The 17,949-nt window shown below is 40.7% G+C and overlaps 1 protein-coding gene across 3 annotated transcripts in view; it reads left to right on the top strand.

Annotated features, from left to right (window-relative positions):
• STAU2 (staufen double-stranded RNA binding protein 2) overlaps positions 1 to 17,949 on the top strand; it is a 174,151-nt gene that overhangs the window by 85,542 nt on the left and 70,660 nt on the right. For all 3 annotated transcript variants that reach the window (XM_082046008.1, XM_082046010.1, XM_082046009.1), the window contains exon 12: positions 7,450 to 7,757. In XM_082046008.1, the coding sequence (XP_081902134.1) occupies positions 7,450 to 7,757 (308 nt within the window). The remainder of the gene's footprint in view (positions 1 to 7,449; positions 7,758 to 17,949) is intronic.

Genomic DNA, 17,949 nt, shown 5'->3' on the forward strand with positions numbered 1-17,949 from the left:
TTTCACCTGCACAGGTGACCTGGTTGCACTTAGGCACTCTCCTACTTGCTTTACCCCCTCCAAAATCATTTTCTTGCAGCTTTTACAAGTGCCTTGATCTGTGAGCTCACTAGCTTGATTTGCTCTTGCTCCAAATTCGCTCATTCTCTTTACTGATAAGAAAGTACTGTTCTTTCTTCTGCTTCTTTTCAGAACCTGCTTCATCTTAATCTTACATTAGCTGGTACACTGATATATTGTTGGAAATTTATGATGCAGAAATTATCATATGAAAAGAATGGTGTAGGTGTTTCATCTGTCTATTGGAATAGTTAATACAACATCCTGTAGAAATTTCCTGCTGCAAACACTTAAGTCTCATTTTTACCAAAATCTTATGTTCCCAGGCAGGAGTAAAGCTGTGGGAGATATTAAAGAACTTTCCTCACATGAGTAAAACACCAAATGGTACATAAATTTATATAATTTAAGTCTCCTGCGATAGTGCAGTTTCCTTTGTGGCTGTACAGAAAGTGTTGCAGCAAAATTAAAGATATCAAGACTTGGCTTTGTGAAGAACTAAATAGCATTGACTTCAGTGTCATGGTTATTTTAAGGTTAGATAAACTAGTATTTTAATCAGTGACATTATATAACATCAGTTTGTTTAAGGTCATGTAGCTGAGATCCTTTGTTTGAAGGACGTTGTGTAATGGTGAAACATTTTTTCATGTCTGGATATTGCAGTAGCTGGTGACTTAGAAATACCACAGATAGCTGTGTTAAGTGGGTAATGATTGCATCTTCGTATTTTAAGCCAAGATTGTCTGTAGACTATTACCGAGAACATAATGGCCATACTACTTGCCTATTCAATTGTTTGACTGATGTTTTCTGAGTTCCTACTGAGGTACTAAAAGAAAATTTGAAAATATTCTAGTCTATAAATGGGCTTTGATAGTGGGTGAAGTATAAAACGATGATTTATTTTGATGAGAATATTTACATTTTTCAGTCTTGTTATTGAAATAGTTATTTGGGTTTGTAAATGCTCTATGTTGCTCTCAGTGGATTTGTAACAGGCCATATTCTAGGGCATGTTGAGAATCTGCCAGCTGTGTGGAGCAGTTGTTGCATGTGAAAGTCCTCCATGCCTCTTAAGGTTTTGTGCATTTTAACTTGTATAATAATGAAGTCAGCATTAATTCTGGGTCTAACATTTCCCACTTAATGCTTAACTACAAGGTATTGCCACGTATTTTAAGCAGTACAATATAAGAAGGCTTTATTCAATGTGAATACAGGTAGCATAATCTGAAACAAAGCTTTTGATGGTTATCTGTCAAGTATTATATTCAGTTCCAAAAATACCAATTATCTCTTTATGAATAATCTTTTCTTCATCCAGTGATGGGTTATTTCAAATATCAGGGTGTTGAACTTAATTTATGAGCATGTCATATACAGAATTATATTATGGTTTACCTTGCATCATTACACAAGACATGAAGGTACTCCTTCATGCTGGTGCCCCAGGTCAGTGGTTGTACTGCAGGGAAGAACATCTGCTCTTCGGGGGTGTCAGGGGAAGTCGTACACTGGCTGATGCTGCTGACGCTTCTGAAGCACCAGCAGGTCCAGCCTGCCTGTAGGACAGGTGAGAGCCCAGGGAGAAAATTGTCATTTTCTGAAAGAGAATAAAGTTGTGGTTTAGACTAAGTGTACTGAGTGTCCTTGAACCAGGAGAAGTTATTGAGTGTCCTTGAAGCAGGAGATGTTATTGAGTGAAGGCAGAGGAAGAGTATCCCTACAGCGTTGATCAAGTAGAAAAGAGAAAATTAGCACTGATATCTATATGCAGATTGACAATGCAAGCCTGATCCTGTAGGTCATCTTTCAGAGTTCAATGATAAAATAAAAATTTCGGCTTTTCATATTTTCTCATCTTCCTGACAGAAACAGAAAATTGAAACTGAGACACCAGTGGTACCATTGTGGGCACTAACATAACACGTGTGAGTCTGCAGGCAGCACTGTCATCACTCAGAACTTCTCTTAATTTAGCCCACTGCTGTGGGGTAACTTGTCACTCTCCTTGTATCAATAAATTCAGTTTTGGGGGAGTCTTATTACACTGAGGCTCATTTGGTGATACTATCAGTCATTCTCCTTCGTCACCTCATTCCCCATGCAGAAACTCCCTCCGATGGTTATTTTAATTTTCTGTGAACTCCATAAGGAGTGAAGGGCCAGACAGTGGAGGACCCTTTTGTAGAAAGGTCCTCCTGTCATCCCAGCCAAGGAGACCCTGTAGAGAAAGGGTTTATGAAAAAATAATGCCACTCAACAGATTTTTGGACAGTGCCTCTACTACTGCTGCTATGAAAAGAACTGGAATCAAAGCATTGAGATTACACTTCAGGGGGAAGGCTTGAGAAGGACAAGCTGGGCCATTTTGTGTCTTAATCATACATTTGTATGATTTCTAATCACACAATAGACTTGGAGTCTAAACCATTTTGCGGTTGCGTAGTACGTGACAGCAAAAGTGGACAATGGAAGATCACAAAATTTATCCTTAGGTAAGAGAAGGCTTTGGTGTGGGCTTTTCGGAGGCTCCAGAAGATTGCGAGAGACTGCTAACAGTTACTGCCAGGGATGAATAGGACATGTTTTTCAAATGTTAGTGATTATATTGCATAACTAACCTGAGTATTTTCATAGCACATTTGCCCACAGGTTTAAATAATATAGATGGAAATTATTTTAACATGTTTCATGAATGTACCTCTAAGTTAATGTCTGGCAGAAGGTGCGATGTTGTTGGTCTGAATGATAGTATTATAGACCTATGCCCCCTAATAATTACGATGCCACTTTTGGAATCTGCTGAAATTAGTATGGGATAAATACTTAGTGGACACAAAAATCTTTTGTTTGGCTTTCAGCTAAAAAAAAAAAAAAAAGTATGAAAATATTCACCTAGAGATGTTCTCCTGCAATGCATAAAGGTGTTAGGGGATAGTATTTCTTTCTCCCATGTTTTTTATTAAAGTGATTGTCTGAAGACTAATCACAGTAAATTCTGAAGCGTTCTTTTGTTCTTAGACTTACTCCTCTCTTGATGTCATACTCGTTGTCTTGTGATCACATCTTTACTACTGTAACTAAACTGTTACATCTAAAATACTCTTCTACAATTCAGCAGAGTTGAAGTAAGCAGACAACAGTGATGAATGCTATTTTAAAAATCCTCAATAATATATTAAAAATAGATAATTAATTACAATTAACATATGCTGGCTAGAAGTTTTCAAAGAGACCAAGTTTTTATTGGCTTTATAAAACAAGTTTGTAAGAAGCTTCATGAAACATGGGCCATGAATATAAAAAGTTAATAGCTTGCAACTATATTAATGTAATGCCTGGAATATTACATTACTTTGTTTCCAGAGATAATCAATGATGGTAATATAATATCTGCCCCTCAGAGCCAATGTATGATTTAAATTAATTATTGCTTATAAAGCACTTTGAAGTCTTAAGCAGAAAGGTGTTGCATAAGTATAAAAGTACTATTATTAATTTAACATCACCATTAAAGTCAGTACTTTAGGAGCATTTGCTATACTCTGCTCAATATCTTTTTATTCATCATATGCTGCATATTAGTTATTTTAACATTTAGAAAGCTTAGTAATCTGGAAGTGTTCCAAACCATTGTTCCAGACAGCAGTTAGATATTTGGGTGGATCATGTAAAAACAGTGAAATGGCTGAGAAAGCATGTAAAATGTTTGTTTTAAGTAATATTACATCAATGGAACAGACATCTGCAGCACTGGACTTGGTTTTAAGCTTCTTTTAACTTTTTTTTGAGTTAATGTTGTACTATGTTTTTCTAAAAATGGTTGGGGGGGTAGTTGATATTATTTCTAAACAAGTATGATGTTTTACCGTTTGTTCAATTTTCGTTTCTGTTTCTCAAATATTTGTAAGAAATTAGATTTACAGAGGGCAGGTCTTTGAAGGTGAAGAGCTGCCACTCACTATGATCATTACCATTTGGTTTTGTAACGTGATGTCAACTATCAATATCTGTATTATCTATTTTAGTTTTCATTCATGTTATCTGTTGTTTACTATTTAAAGATATGTGCAGTGATAGGCCTTGGAAGTTATAGTCTCAGAAAAAGGGTTTAGAATCAGTCTATTCTGTAGAGATTATGTGCTGTAAAATAATGCTGCGTGTTACACAGCTGTTGTTACCTATAAGGTTATATTCTAAATTGTCCCAACTGGCAAAAATAAATTTTAGGGACCTTGTGCTCTGTCTTTCCCAGTAGCTGTGTCTTGAATTTGTGCTTAGCTCTGGAGTGCAGCGCAGGGTCCACAGGCTTTGGAGCCAGTTGTTAAGACTGAGCAAAACGCCTCTGGCGTTACAGTTCAGGGTCCAACCAGGCTCTGCATCCTCGCGAATGTGGTGGGGAGAGCAATCAGGTGTATTAGACATGGAACAGATATGTCTTTCTGAAGGGTATAAACTGATGCTCTAACTCTCTGAGAGCAATATTAATTTAAAAGCCAAATGTGTGAGTAAATCGATTAAAAGATTCACCTGGAAGAAGTTTGCTGAGTCAGCAGTGAGGAAGTTCGATTTTTACCATGTAGCTGAAAATGAGGATATTAATTACAGGTAATATTTTTTGAGTCTTCTCCTTGTGGTAGACATTTTATTTAAAAATACTACTTGCGCTGCTAGGATTAGAGGAATCTTTTCTAGGAAACTGGAAATTAATTTTCTACCACTCTTGGAATTTATTCTACATTCTGAGATGAATTTAATATGTGCTGCAAATGCATTACACATTGAACCCTTTGATTTCTCTTGGGATTACTAAATCAGTTAACAAACAGGTTTATCATCCCTAAGATGAAATGCCATACGGCTCAGTTTCACCAGTGTTGTTTTCAGGTATGTGCTAGAAGATTTAACTATGCTATTAATATGAAATTACACATTTCAAGCTCATTTTTCAATTCATTAATAATAAGAAAGAGGTTTTCCTCTTATATCAGCAAACTGGGTACTCATGTTTCCAATAAATACTTTATTGTATATGAAAACTAACAGACATCAGCCTTAATGCTACACATTTCCATGCACAGGAATATGAGCAAAACAAATCAAGTATGGACTCCTGTTTTCAAGCAGGTTTAGGGCTGATGTATTTTCTAAAAATATATTAAAAATTTGGTGATGTGAACAAATTATCCCTCATTTACATGTCACTACAAGTATTTAAAAGTAATTCACATAAATAAATTTAGATTCTTTTAATGTTTACCCAGACTCCTGTTGATTTTAATGATGACACATACATGCCTTCCTTGTTCGGTAAGAACATTGTCCAAGGTAGGTAGCGATCTGCAAACTATAGGGTGCCATATATGCAGCTAAATAAAACTAAATAAATTCCTCTTCATTGCAGAGCAGTTAGTCATTAGCAGAGTAATTCAACGCAATTAAGGGTTATTTAAGCACAGGCTGCTGTTGTAATTCAGCAAACACTTTAAGGCAGCACTTGAGGCAATGTGGCTACTGCAAGAAGCCTCCTGCCCTTTTTTTGCCTCCAGCTGCTTGTTCTCATGGTCCTACAGGTGCTGGTGCTGGCACAACTGATAGAGCAGCTGGAGACTACAAACACCAGCTGTAGATGGGAGAGAAAATAACTATTTCTGGTGGTGATAGTGCTGACATAGGCTAGTTTAAATTATTTGTGAAAAAACAGATGAAATTATTGTATCAGGAGGCAGAAGATTGCAGTGAAATGATTGTTCTATGGTTTTGAAATATAATAGTAGCTGTTCCTTGTGGCTTGTAGATCTCCAAACCTTACTTCATATTGTGTGCTCTGTTCTAGCCACAATTTTAAAGTCCAGGTTTGTACCTTCTTAAAAAGAGTGGGAAAAGAGGGACACTGTAGATCTGTTTTGTTTCTAAATTAAGTTAGAGAATCATAGAATCATTTCAGTTGGATGAGACCCTCAGGATCATCGAGTCCAACCATAACCTAACTCTAGCACTAAACCATGTCCCTAAGCGCCTCGTCTAAATGCCTTTTAAGCACCTTCAGGAATGGTGACTCCACCACTCGCCTGGGCAGCCCGTTCCAACGCCTGACAACCCTTTCTGTGAAGAGTTTTTTCCTAGTATCCAATCTAAACTTCCCCTGGCACAACTTGAGGCCACTTCCTCTCTGCTATCGCTTGCTACTTGGGAGAAGAGACCAACACTCTCCATGCTACAACCTCCTTTCAGGTAGCTGTAGACAGCGATAAGGTCTCCCCTCAACCTCCTTTTCTTCAGGCTGAACAGCCCCACTTCCCTCATCCGACTTGTGCTCCAGACCCATCACCAGCTTCCTCACCTTCCTCTGCACTCACTCGAATACTTCAACATCCTCATGATGAAGGGCCCAAACTGAGCACAGTATTCAAGGTGCAGCCTCACCAGTGTCGAGTACAGTGGCACAATCACTTCTCTAGTCCTGCTGGCCACACCATTCCTGAGACAAGTCAGGATGCTGTTGGCCTTTTTGGCCACCTGGGCACACTGCTGGCTCATGTTCAGCTGGCTGTCAATCAACACTCCCAGATCCTTTTCTGTCAGGCAGCTTTCCAGCCACTCTTCCCCGAGCCTGTAGCGCTGTCTGGGGTTGTTGTGACCCAAGTGCAAGACCTGGCACTTGGCCTTGTTAAACCTCATACAATTGGCCCCAGCCCATTGATCCGGCTGGTCCAGATCCCACTGCAGAGCCTTCCTACCCTCAAGCAGATCAACACTCCCACCCAATTTAGTGTCATCTGCAAACTTACTCAGGGTGCACTCAATCCCCTCATCCAGATCAGTGATAAAGAGATTAAACAGAACTGGCCCCAGCACTGAGCCCTGGGGAACACCACTTGTGACCGGCTGCCAACTGGATTTGGTTGTGTTCACCACAACTCGTTGGGCCTGGCCATCCAAACAGTTCTTTATCCATCACAGAGTACACCCATCCAGACCATGAGCTGCCAGCTTCTCCAGGAGAATGCTGTGGGATATGCTGTCAAAGGCCTTACTGCAGTCTAAGTACACAACATCCCCAGCCTTTCCTTTATCTACTAGGTGGCTCACCTTGTTGTAGGAGGAGATCAGGTTGGTCAAACAGGACCTGCCTTTCATAAACCCTTGCTGACTTTGCCTGAGCATATGGTTCTCTTGTATGTGCCCTGTAATGTTACTCAAGATCATCTGCTCCATGACCTTTTCTGGCACTGAGTTTAGACTTCATTTACTGTTACTGTGGAAAAAAGATACATTTTAGAAATGTTACTTTGTTTTCCAATGAAAAAAAAGTTAATGAAAAGTGCCTACACATCAAACCTGTTGTAGAATAATGAGAATGATCTTTGTTTTTATTTTCAGCACCAAAGGGAATACTCCATCTCTCTCCCGATGTTTATCAAGAGATGGAAGCAAGCCGCAACAAATCAGCTCCTGGTACCACTGTAAGCTATTTGTCGTCCAAAGAAATGAGCCAGACTTCTAGCTCTTTCTTCAGCATATCTCCTACAACAAATAGCACAGCTACGATTGCCAGGGAACTTCTCATGAACGGAACATCCCCAACTGCCGAAGCCATAGGTCTAAAAGGAATATCTCCTGCTTCCCCCTGTTCTGCAGTGCAGCCTTCAAAACAGCTGGAGTATTTGGCAAGGATTCAAGGCTTTCAGGTATGGGAGGGGGAAAATGAAGCTCTTCAGCCAGAATCATAGCATTGCCATCAAGGTTTCACTCTTGCCCTCTTGAATGTGGGCATGCATGTAACTTATCTTGTAAAATTAGCTGGTGTCCAAGGCAGTTTCTGGGTCCAGGAGATACAACCCTGCACCGATACACGTGTCCTTCCTTTGCTTTTTTTTCATTCCTTCCATTCACCTTACTGCAGGCCATCTTTCTCTCCTTTGTTTATTCCCTTTGTTTATTCTGCTCAAATAATTACAGGCTTAAATTATGCTTTTTGCTTGCACTTCTTTGAGAGTTCTCACCTCTTGACATTAGAAGCTTTACATACTGCTCTGGCCTCGGTTTCTCGCTTCAACTCTGATCCAGAAGGTACTGATGCACCACTTTAACTTTGCGTTTGTCTTCTGGGCCGGGTCGTTAAAGCCGTTACTGTGCTTCCCACCCTGCACCTCTTAGTTGTCACCTGTAGAACAACGTTTTGATCAGAAGGTGCAGCCTAGGAGCAGACCTGGTGTCAGAGCAGTGCAGAATGTTTTTGACATCACAGTCAGTACTAGAGAATGTAAGATGAACCGCACTGGGTCAGCGCACGAGTCCTTCAGCACTGGTGACCTGTATCCAGCAGTGGCAAAGACCCAACATTTCGTAGGACAGTGGCAGCTGCTGTAGTGCATCCAGTCCTTTCTGCAGTGTGGAAGATGGGGAAAGGAAGCCTCTTCCCAGTCACCATTACATGCAAAATTACACACGTATTTGGATAGTAGCTCATTTTACCATGTTGAACTGTCGGAGGATAGGACCAGCTATGTAGAAATATTCTTTTTCCTGTCGTAAGTTTTTGGGTTTGGTTGGGTTTGTTGTTGTTGTGATTTTTTTTTTTTTTTCCCCAGAGTTGTGAATTTGTTTCATTTGAAAAGTTGGTTTTGTATGTTCTAGCGTATGTAATTTGATCATGTAACCAAATTCTGGAAATGAGAGGTTTCTGTTAGAATTTCTGCATGCCTGATAATGATTTTTTTCATCAAAGCCCATGTAATTTACAAAGTATGCAGTTGTTGGAAGTGATTTAGAAGGGGCTGCTAGAATTTGAGAAATAGTGTCAGATGTTCTGTTGGCATAAGCAGCACAGTTAAATTACATTTGCGTACATCAGATATCACCAGTTGTGGATTTGACCTAATGCTGTTTCTGTCTGAAATGTACATTCAGCTTTCTTTTGGTCTTGATTTTTAAAATGTCATTTTTGATTCATTAGTTTGAATGTCTCTTGATGCAAGAAATAGTACAAGTCTATGTCTTACCATGGTAGAGTTAAGCTGCTAATAGGAATTCAGTTTTTCTGAGTTCCATTTGTTAACTTGGCTGCAGTAGAAACAGATGAATTCTGATGAAAAGAAATTCAATCCGTGAAGTTTTCACTGCTTGCTTTCATCTTGTCAGATTGCTTGTGTCTACTAGTAACACTTTATTTTCATAGAACTGATGCACAATTTATGTTACTGGATTTATTCCTACTTGCCTACAGTATGTGGTTACTGTAAAATGATTGGTTGTGTTTGTCCTGTTTGGTTTGTTGTTTTTGTTTTGTTTTGGTTTTTTTTTTTATGCTTTGATTCTGGAAGCTTTTGTAGAAGTTGTTTCTAAACGGTCTTACCTTGAGCCAAAAAATACAATCTGTTTCATCCGTAAACCAGACTACTACTTTTTACTTGGCCCTGACACAGACCAAGAAGTTTGGTAGAGATTCTCGAATACTAACATCTATCTACTGTGTATGTAACTGATGGTTTTACATCATCGTAGCAGGCTTTTTAACACCTCGCTCGAATGAGCCGGGTATCGCTGTGAAACTCTGCCGCTGCGGGGTGGCTGAGCCGAGGTGGAGCGGTAAACAGAATCTCTGTGGGAAATGGCTCGGTGGCCTGTCAGGTGCATATCACAGGTCTCTTCACCATTTCAGCCTGGAAAGCTCTTTGTGTCTAAAAGTTTAAAGCCGATTTCTTTACAGTTTAACTTTCTCAGGCATATTTACTAAGCAGAAAACTACTGCATTTGCAAACAGCTAGCTTGTTTCGTGTTTCCTGAATGACCCAGAATGATTTTTAAATTTGTTAGCATGTATTTGTATTATGGTCTGAATGATAACCATAGATTTGTCTTTCATTGAAGAACGTATACATTCTGTTCTGTTACAATGTATTTTTGAATTTTTTAAAAAAATCAATAAATACACATATGATGTTTCATTTGTAAATGTAAAAAAATGTTATTTGCTTATTTGAATGGGGGTTTTGATCTTCTTTAGCTGCAGGGGACGTCTTTAAAATGTGGTTATTTAATCTAAATTCTTTGAAACTATTTGTGTATGATCTCAGCCATGTTCTATTGTAAGCCCTTGATATTGAGAGTTATTGGGACCAATGTACGGAAAAGTACTAAAAAATTACATATTTATGTTTTATGGCTTATTCTAAAGACATTTGTTATTGATAAGCAGCAGCTCAGTGTCACTGAAAAACAGGTGTTTAGCTTGGATACTTTCTAGGCTCAGGCTTCAAATTACCAGTGATAATTAAACACAAATACTTCAAGCAAGCCTTTACAAACTCTGAATAAAGTATTTTTAGTGCTTGCTTCATATTTGTGAATATGATCTACCAGTTAATTGTTTTGCTGACTTTGCCCAGAGATTGTTTAAAGGAAAACTCAGCTTTGGTACAAATTGCTATTTTTAAGTGACTGTGGTATTTTGGCCATTGTTTCATAACTAGATTAGGTAAGTTATAGTTATTTTTGCTGACCGTTTAAGTGCAGCAAATTATTCAGGGAGTTTGTTTAAGTGGAAACACTTAGAAAAGCTGTTTACACATGAATAATTTGAGCCTCCGGTTTTTACTGAGGTAAAACACAAGTTGCAGATAGCCCAGTAGGAAATTGCCCTGGAAGTTTGGTTGAAGCAAAGATCGTAAACTTTAAAAAGCCGTGATTGCATGCCCACAGCCGGTCCCAGTGCGTGGCTGCAGCCGTACTTGGCTTGCTGCATTGGCAAGACTTGGAGATCTTAACTTTTTCTCCATAGTGGCTACATAATAAAACCTCACACAAGATAGAGTTTCTATGTGATGTATTTTTTTTATTGCAGTGGTTATGCAATTTATATTTTTTTTCCCCTTCACATTTGTATAGTGATTAACCATTCAATTTTATACATTGATGGATTTAAATGTTGCATTGTTGACCATTTCCAAATGTTTCTCATTTCCACAACCAGTAGCATAAGCGTACGTTTCTGAGTGATTGCACACACAGGAGAAGTCCTGCTGGACGCTCTAAGGTTGTGTTTACTTGCAGCACATACATGTCAGCTTGTGGTTTGGAATAGTTGACAGAGGTCAGCCTAAACTGAATTTCCACACTTTGTGCAAGGGCTAACATTGAACTCGAACCTTTCCCTACAGTGGCTTTAAATAAACATTTGTTTTGCTTTGTTGGAGGTTGGGTTTGGAAATCAGTCTAGGAGTGCTTAGATCTTACTACTGAGACACATATGCGAGGAAAATTTCAGGGAAATTCAGCCTTCAGTGTATGTCAAGGAAAGAGCTGTAGCTTTGGTCTGATCTGCACATACTTGCAAATTTCTTGGAGCAGGTCAAATTTTAAAAAGCACCTAAATACCATTTTCAGAATTGACACAGGCACTATGAATGCTAATATCGTCATTTAAAGGTGTAAAATCTTCTAAAATGGTAGATGCTTCTTGGGTTTTCATAAACACCTGTGCAGATCAGGTACCTGACTTCCAGTTCACCTGTAAGCCTGGGCAATGTACATAGTGTCTTGCAAATTTGGGCTGTTGCCGCATGCTATGAACTCATTGCCTGGAGTCAGTCACAACCTGTGCTGGGTTGTCTGATGCAGACATGTCCACACCACAGAAGGATTCTTCATGTGCCGTGGGTTGTCATTCTGGTGTGATTGATAATGTTACTTCTCTTGGTTTCTGCTCTTTGCTTTCACTGAAGTATGGAGTCACTGACAGGAAGAGCCAGCAGAGGTAGGTCTGGCTACTTCAGACTTGGCCTAGTGTTTGAACTAGCCATTAGGCCATGCTGTGGCTGTTTCCTGCTCTCTCTCAGGTTTGGCTGTGGCCACTGACAAGTGCAGCACCACAGAAGTGGCGCCTGGTTGCCCTAGTAAAGGACGGTGGATGACCTTCGCATCCATCCCACCTGAATTTGCAAACATCTGTGAATCCCGACCCTGTTTTTACCCAAGATCTCTTTCTCTTTAACCAATGTTAATTTCACTGTCAGAACTTGTTGGCAGTATTCATGATAGGTACAAGTTCGTGATCTTTTTAATAATGAAGAGTTTGGGCCTGAAACCCTTTCCTCAGCAAATCTGCAAAAAACAGTAATGAAAATTAGATTTGAGTTCAGTAGGAATTCTTAATACAAAAGGAATGAGTAAGGGATTCAGGGGTTCAGCCTGAAGAAAATAATTAAGATATAAATTATCATCATCAACTTTTGCATCTTGAAATTTGATGCCTTTATCTTCCTTCATTAACATTTTGTGTTTAAGCATGCCAACTCATTGATGATGGCCGAAATAACAATTTCAATTCAAAAGTCCATTTCCAAGGCAGATCAAAATTAAGAGGCATTGCTTACTTAGGTAAAGTTCATTGGACTTCACTAGGTGGAAGCAGCTTTCCTTTCATTAGTTCTTGTTCATTACATGCCCCAGTGAAATATGCGTACTTAATTTGCAAGAGCTCCTTGGGAGCCCTGACTTTAGCTATTTCCCTTCTTTCTTACCTCTGAAGCTGGTTTTTGCCTCAGTAAAAGCAACGTCCTATCATTTTTCAGTCTCATCTTTTTCTCTTCCCATAGCAAGCAGGATTTTTTTCAGTTGAAGTTTCCTTGGTCTTTGCAAGCATACCAGGATATTTCTTTTTGCAGATCTTCAATATAACCTAGAACTTGAAAACTGAGGCCAGGTAATTTACTTGTACAAATGGTTGTACCTCTGAAGGCAAGAGAGTGACACACCAGTTATGGATTTGGGCAACAGGACTGCACTTCAAAGTTTTCCATAAACCTGCTGTGTTCACGAAAAAAAACCAACATGATGATAAATAAAAAAGAGAAGGATACAGCAAGACATTTACCAGTCTTTTGAGCTCTTGAAGAACACAAATCTCTGAATTAGCTTTGAAAATTGCAAGAATCCATTGGTATGGATTGCAAGGTTAGGGAGAAAGACAAGAAAAAAACCCAAGGATTCCCTATTGACTCCAGATTCAAATAGCCACAGTAAAGGGAATAATGAGAAATTTTTTTTTAATTTTAGTTGTTTTGGTGAGGAGAAGAAAGGTGAAAGCATTCTGAGAAATGCTCGGGATTGCATCCCATTCTCAGCGGAGTCTCCCTGCTAAGGAGACTGATGGGAAGAAATGAAAACAGACTAACAAGAATGCTGTGAGGGAGGTGAAAGCTTCAATGGAGGGCTTTGAAGAAGCACATTAAAATGAAGTTTCCATGGTTTCCTAGAAAATCGGTGGGCATTTCCTGTCTGTGGGTCTCTGACTGACTATAGACTACCTTCCCATCTCAAATGTCCTGTCTTGGTTTTTGCAACAGAGGATCTTCTTTTTTTCTTTGTTGTTGTTTCATATCCATTCCTCTCTCAGGGAAAGCATCATCTTCTCTCTGCTTCTTTCAGCCTTTCTCATGGCTCACTGCTTTGTGTAAAGTGGCCCCCACTATGTCATTCACCTCCACTCTTCCTCAGTAGTTATCTACTGAACCTACACAACAGAAGTTTTATTTAGACGTTTAAGCATTTTATGGTGATTGTCTTCAAGTGATTATTTATTTAGAGGCGAAGAGGAGCTAAGCTGTGCTAACCTGAACAAAAAAAGAACTGTCTCTTATGAGATAAAAATGACTGATGTGATTTTCCTCAGAATCACCCAAATCACTTTTGAGAAAAAAAAAAGAAAAAAGAAAGTTTTTACTGTGTTTTGTTGGGAAGGGAGCAGGAACACCTAGATGAGGTTACACAGGAAGGCGTCCAGGCGGGTTTTGAATGTGTCCAGAGAAAGAGACTCCACAACCCCCCAGGGCAGCCTGTTCCAGTGCTCTGTCACCCTCACTGAGAAGAAGTTTCTTCTCACATTTAAGTGGAACCTCTTGTGTTCCAGTTTGAACCCATTGCCCCTTGTCCTATCATTGATTGTCACTGAGAAGAGCCTGGCTCCATCCTCGTGACACTCACCCTTTACGTATTTATAAATATTAATGAAATCACCCTTTAGTCCCCTCCAAGCTAAGGAGACCCAGCTCCCTCAGCCTTTCCTCATAATGGACATGCTCCACTCCCTTAATCATCTTTGTCCCCTGCGCTGGACTCTCTCCAGTAGTTCCCTGTCCTTCTTGAACAGAGGGGCCCAGAACTGGACGCAATATTCCAGATGTGGTCTCACCAGGGCAGAGTAGAGGGGAAGGAGAACCTCTCTCGACCTACTAACCACCCCCTTTCTAATACACCCCAGGATGCCATTGGCCTTCCTGGCCACAAGGGCACAGTGCTGGCTCATGGTCATCCTGTTGTCCACCAGGACCCCCAGGTCCCTTTCCCCTACACTGCTCTCTAGCAGGTCATTCCCCAACTTATACTGCACCATGGGGTTTTTCCTGCTCAGATGCAAGACTCTACGCTTTCCCTTGTTATATTTAATTAAATTTTTCCATGCCCAACTCTCCAGCCTGTCCAGGTCTCGCTGGATGGCAGCACAGCCTTCTGGCGTGTCAGACACTCCTGCCAGCTTGGTGTCATCAGCAAACTTGCTGACAGTGCACTTTAGTCCATCATCCAAGTCATTGATGAATATATTGAATAGTACCAGTACCGACCCTTGAGGCTCTCCACTAGATACAGGCCTCCAACTGGACTCCGCCCCATTGACCACAACTCTCTGGCTTCTTTCCTTCAGCCAGTTCACAGTCCACCTCACTACCCAATTGTCCAGACTGCACTTCTTCAGTTTAGCAGCGAGGATGCTGTGGGAGACTGTGTCAAATGCTTTACTGAAGTCAAGATAGACCACATCCACTGCTTTGCCATCATCTGTCCACCTGGTTATGTCCTCATAAAAGTCTATGAAGTTCATCAAGCACAACTTCCCCTTGGTGAAGCCATGTTGACTGCCCCTAATGACCCTCTTATCCTTGATATGCCTTGAGATGGCACCAAGGATAAGTTGTTCCATCACCTTTCCAAGGATGGAGGTAATTGTAGTGTTAGTTGTCAGAGAGAGTGTATTTTCAAAGTTCCCCGCTGATGAACATATCAAAAGGTATGTTTTAGCAAGTCTCCAGCTAAAGTCAATGACGGAGAGTGTAGCAAGTGCTAAAAACTAGGATGTAAAGCCAGATTATTCTGTCCTTGAACATGTTGGCTGCAGAAAGGTTTGTGGCCGCTGTCAGCTTGGCACTAGAATCCCAGCAAATGGGCTAGTTCTGAAGAGTACGAAAGTCTCATCACTCATTCAAATTAGAAAAAACGAACATTAATTAAAGGAAGCTTTTGAGATTATAACATCAGGCTTCCTGGCATCATTCATGTAAAATGGATTTGAAGTCTATGCCAGCAAACTGGTTTTAGATAAATGCTTCTTTGAAGAAGATCTTCTCTCTAAAAATCAAGAAAAAGTAGAATATTAAAAAACGAAAACATTGGTAGAAGTATGTTAGAGAATACTTTTCAAATAAAGCTGTTAAAGTAAATATTGCTTCTTTCACATTTGGGGCCAAACCCTCCTATAATCCTGTGAATATAAACTGTGCATCTGGCTGCCCCCCGCTCAAGGCGTTAGAGACTTCTTGCCCAGCAGGATTGACCAGACTGCAAATGTTAGTGAAATTCTTGTAAAATAGTGAAATTGTTCTAAAATAGTTCCCAGAGGGAACTATGATCAGTTGATTCACCTTGATGTTAGCACTCAATGGGCAGTGGGAATTTATATTTAAAAATTAAGTATTCATGAAACCCCTGGAAGTAGCTCAGGAGTGACTGTGTTGCCGTGTATTCGATACCTGCTTCTGCAAAACAAACTGTGGAACTGAGCTTTTGGTTCCTGTTGTGGTGCCTTGGGTCGTAGTCAAGTTTACTACCACTGTATGTGCTCCTTGGTCACATCGGTTTCTGTAAAATGGCACGTGGGATGATGTTGTTCTCTGTCATCACTGAAAGTGTTGAAATCCGGCCTTTTGTGTGCCTGTGCTGTGCTCAGTGGCCAGTACAGTAACCTCAACAGCAGCATTCGTCTTTAGCCCCAGGGAGTATAAACACCTGTAGAAATGGTTGACGAAATCCTCATTATCACAGTTTCTGTCTCTTATGGATACTTTTGTTGTTGTTGTTGTTTGTTTTTGTTCTAATGTGAAGTTTGCACTTTCCCCAAGTACCCAACTATTGCCTGATGTTCAAATTTCTACAGACTGATGTTGTGGGTTGACCCTGGTGGGCAGCTTAAGCCCCACACAGGTCCTTGGTCACTCCTCCCTAGTGAGTTGAGGGAAAGAATCAGAAGGGTGAGAGTGAGAAAACTCATGGGTTGAGATAACGATGGAAGCTGCGTGTGCAAGCAAAGCAAAACAAGGGATTTGTTCACTGCTTCCCATGGGCAGGCAGGTGTGCAGCCATCTCCAGGAAAGCTGGGCTCCATCATGCATAATGGTTACTCGGGAAGACACACACCGTGACTCTAAATATCCCCGCCTTCCTTTCTCTTTTCACCTGCTTTTATTGGTCAGCATGATGTCATATGATGTGGGCTAGCCCTTTGATCAGTTGGGCTCACCTGTCCCAGCTCTGTCCCCTCCCAGCTTCTTGCCCACTCCAAGCCTACATGCTGGTGAGGCAGCGAGAGAAGCAGAAGAGGCCTTGAAGCTGTGTGAGCACTGCTCAGCAACAGCTAAAATGTGGGTGTGCTAACAACCCTGTTTTGTTCAGAAATCCAAAGCATAGCACCATACAAGCTGCTCTGGAGAAAATTAACTCTGTCCCAGCAAAACCAGTATATTTTCCACCACTTACTCCATACCATTTATGTCATGTTCTGGTCCCACACTATCCCAGCAGATCCTCATTAACCACCCCAGCCTTGCCGCCCTTGTCCTTTGATATATACACAGATATAATTCCCTTAATCCATGGGCCTCCCCTTTAAAAAGTCCACAAATTTCCATTGAGTTAATTTAGTCCATGACTTGGGCTCCATCTGTTATGGTAGTTGCTCAGGAGAGGAGAGCTTGTGTGTTGCATGGCGTTATTTGGCACCAAAGTAGCTCAGGCTGGGTCACTGCTTGCACTTTCATTACTTCTTGTGAGGCCTATCCTCTGCTGGTTTAGGGGGTTTCTGCTCATAGTACTTCTTATATAATGCAACTCACATCATGGGTTACAACAACTAAGACTTACATCCATTACAGTCTCCTCTTCTTGTGCCTTTGGACTAGACCATAGGGTCTAACATTTCAATGGACTCCCCTTGCCCCTTCTCCAGCATGGGTTTATGCAAGGCCACTGTTTCTTGGGGTGTACCTGCTCCAGTGTGACCTTACCTATGGGCCACAGTTCCTTCAGGGATGTACCTGCTCTGGCATGGACTGCTCCATGGCCACATATGCTTCTGGATGTGCATGCTCCTGCATGGACTTACACATGGTCACAGTCCCATGGACTTGGGTTCTAGCCTGCCCAGTACAGCAGCACAGAAGCAGCAGCAATGCTCTGGCCATCTGCCAGTCCATTGCTGTTATCAGCATGTTCCCAGGCAGAGCAGAAGAGGATGATATGTGGAGTATGTGAAACAGCAGAAGCAAAAAGCACCCTCAAACAAATAGTAGACTATAATATACAGCAAAGCAAGCAAGCCCCATGGCAAGCACAGGAGCCTGCCAATTAATAGCTGAACAGCTATAAATTTGATCTAGCATACTCTGATCAAATCTGTTGTTATCTTGAACCCCTCATATCCCGCATTGGGTGCCCGAAAGGACTCTTACGGATTATCCCCGGCAGGCAGCTCAGCCCCATGCAGCTGCTCACTTACTCTGTCCAGCAGGATGGGGGAGAGAAAGGGAAGGGTAAAAGCACAGGAACTCCTGG

Source organism: Streptopelia decaocto (genome assembly GCF_964273445.1).
Source record: "Streptopelia decaocto genome assembly, chromosome: 2".
Taxonomy (NCBI): domain Eukaryota; kingdom Metazoa; phylum Chordata; class Aves; order Columbiformes; family Columbidae; genus Streptopelia; species Streptopelia decaocto.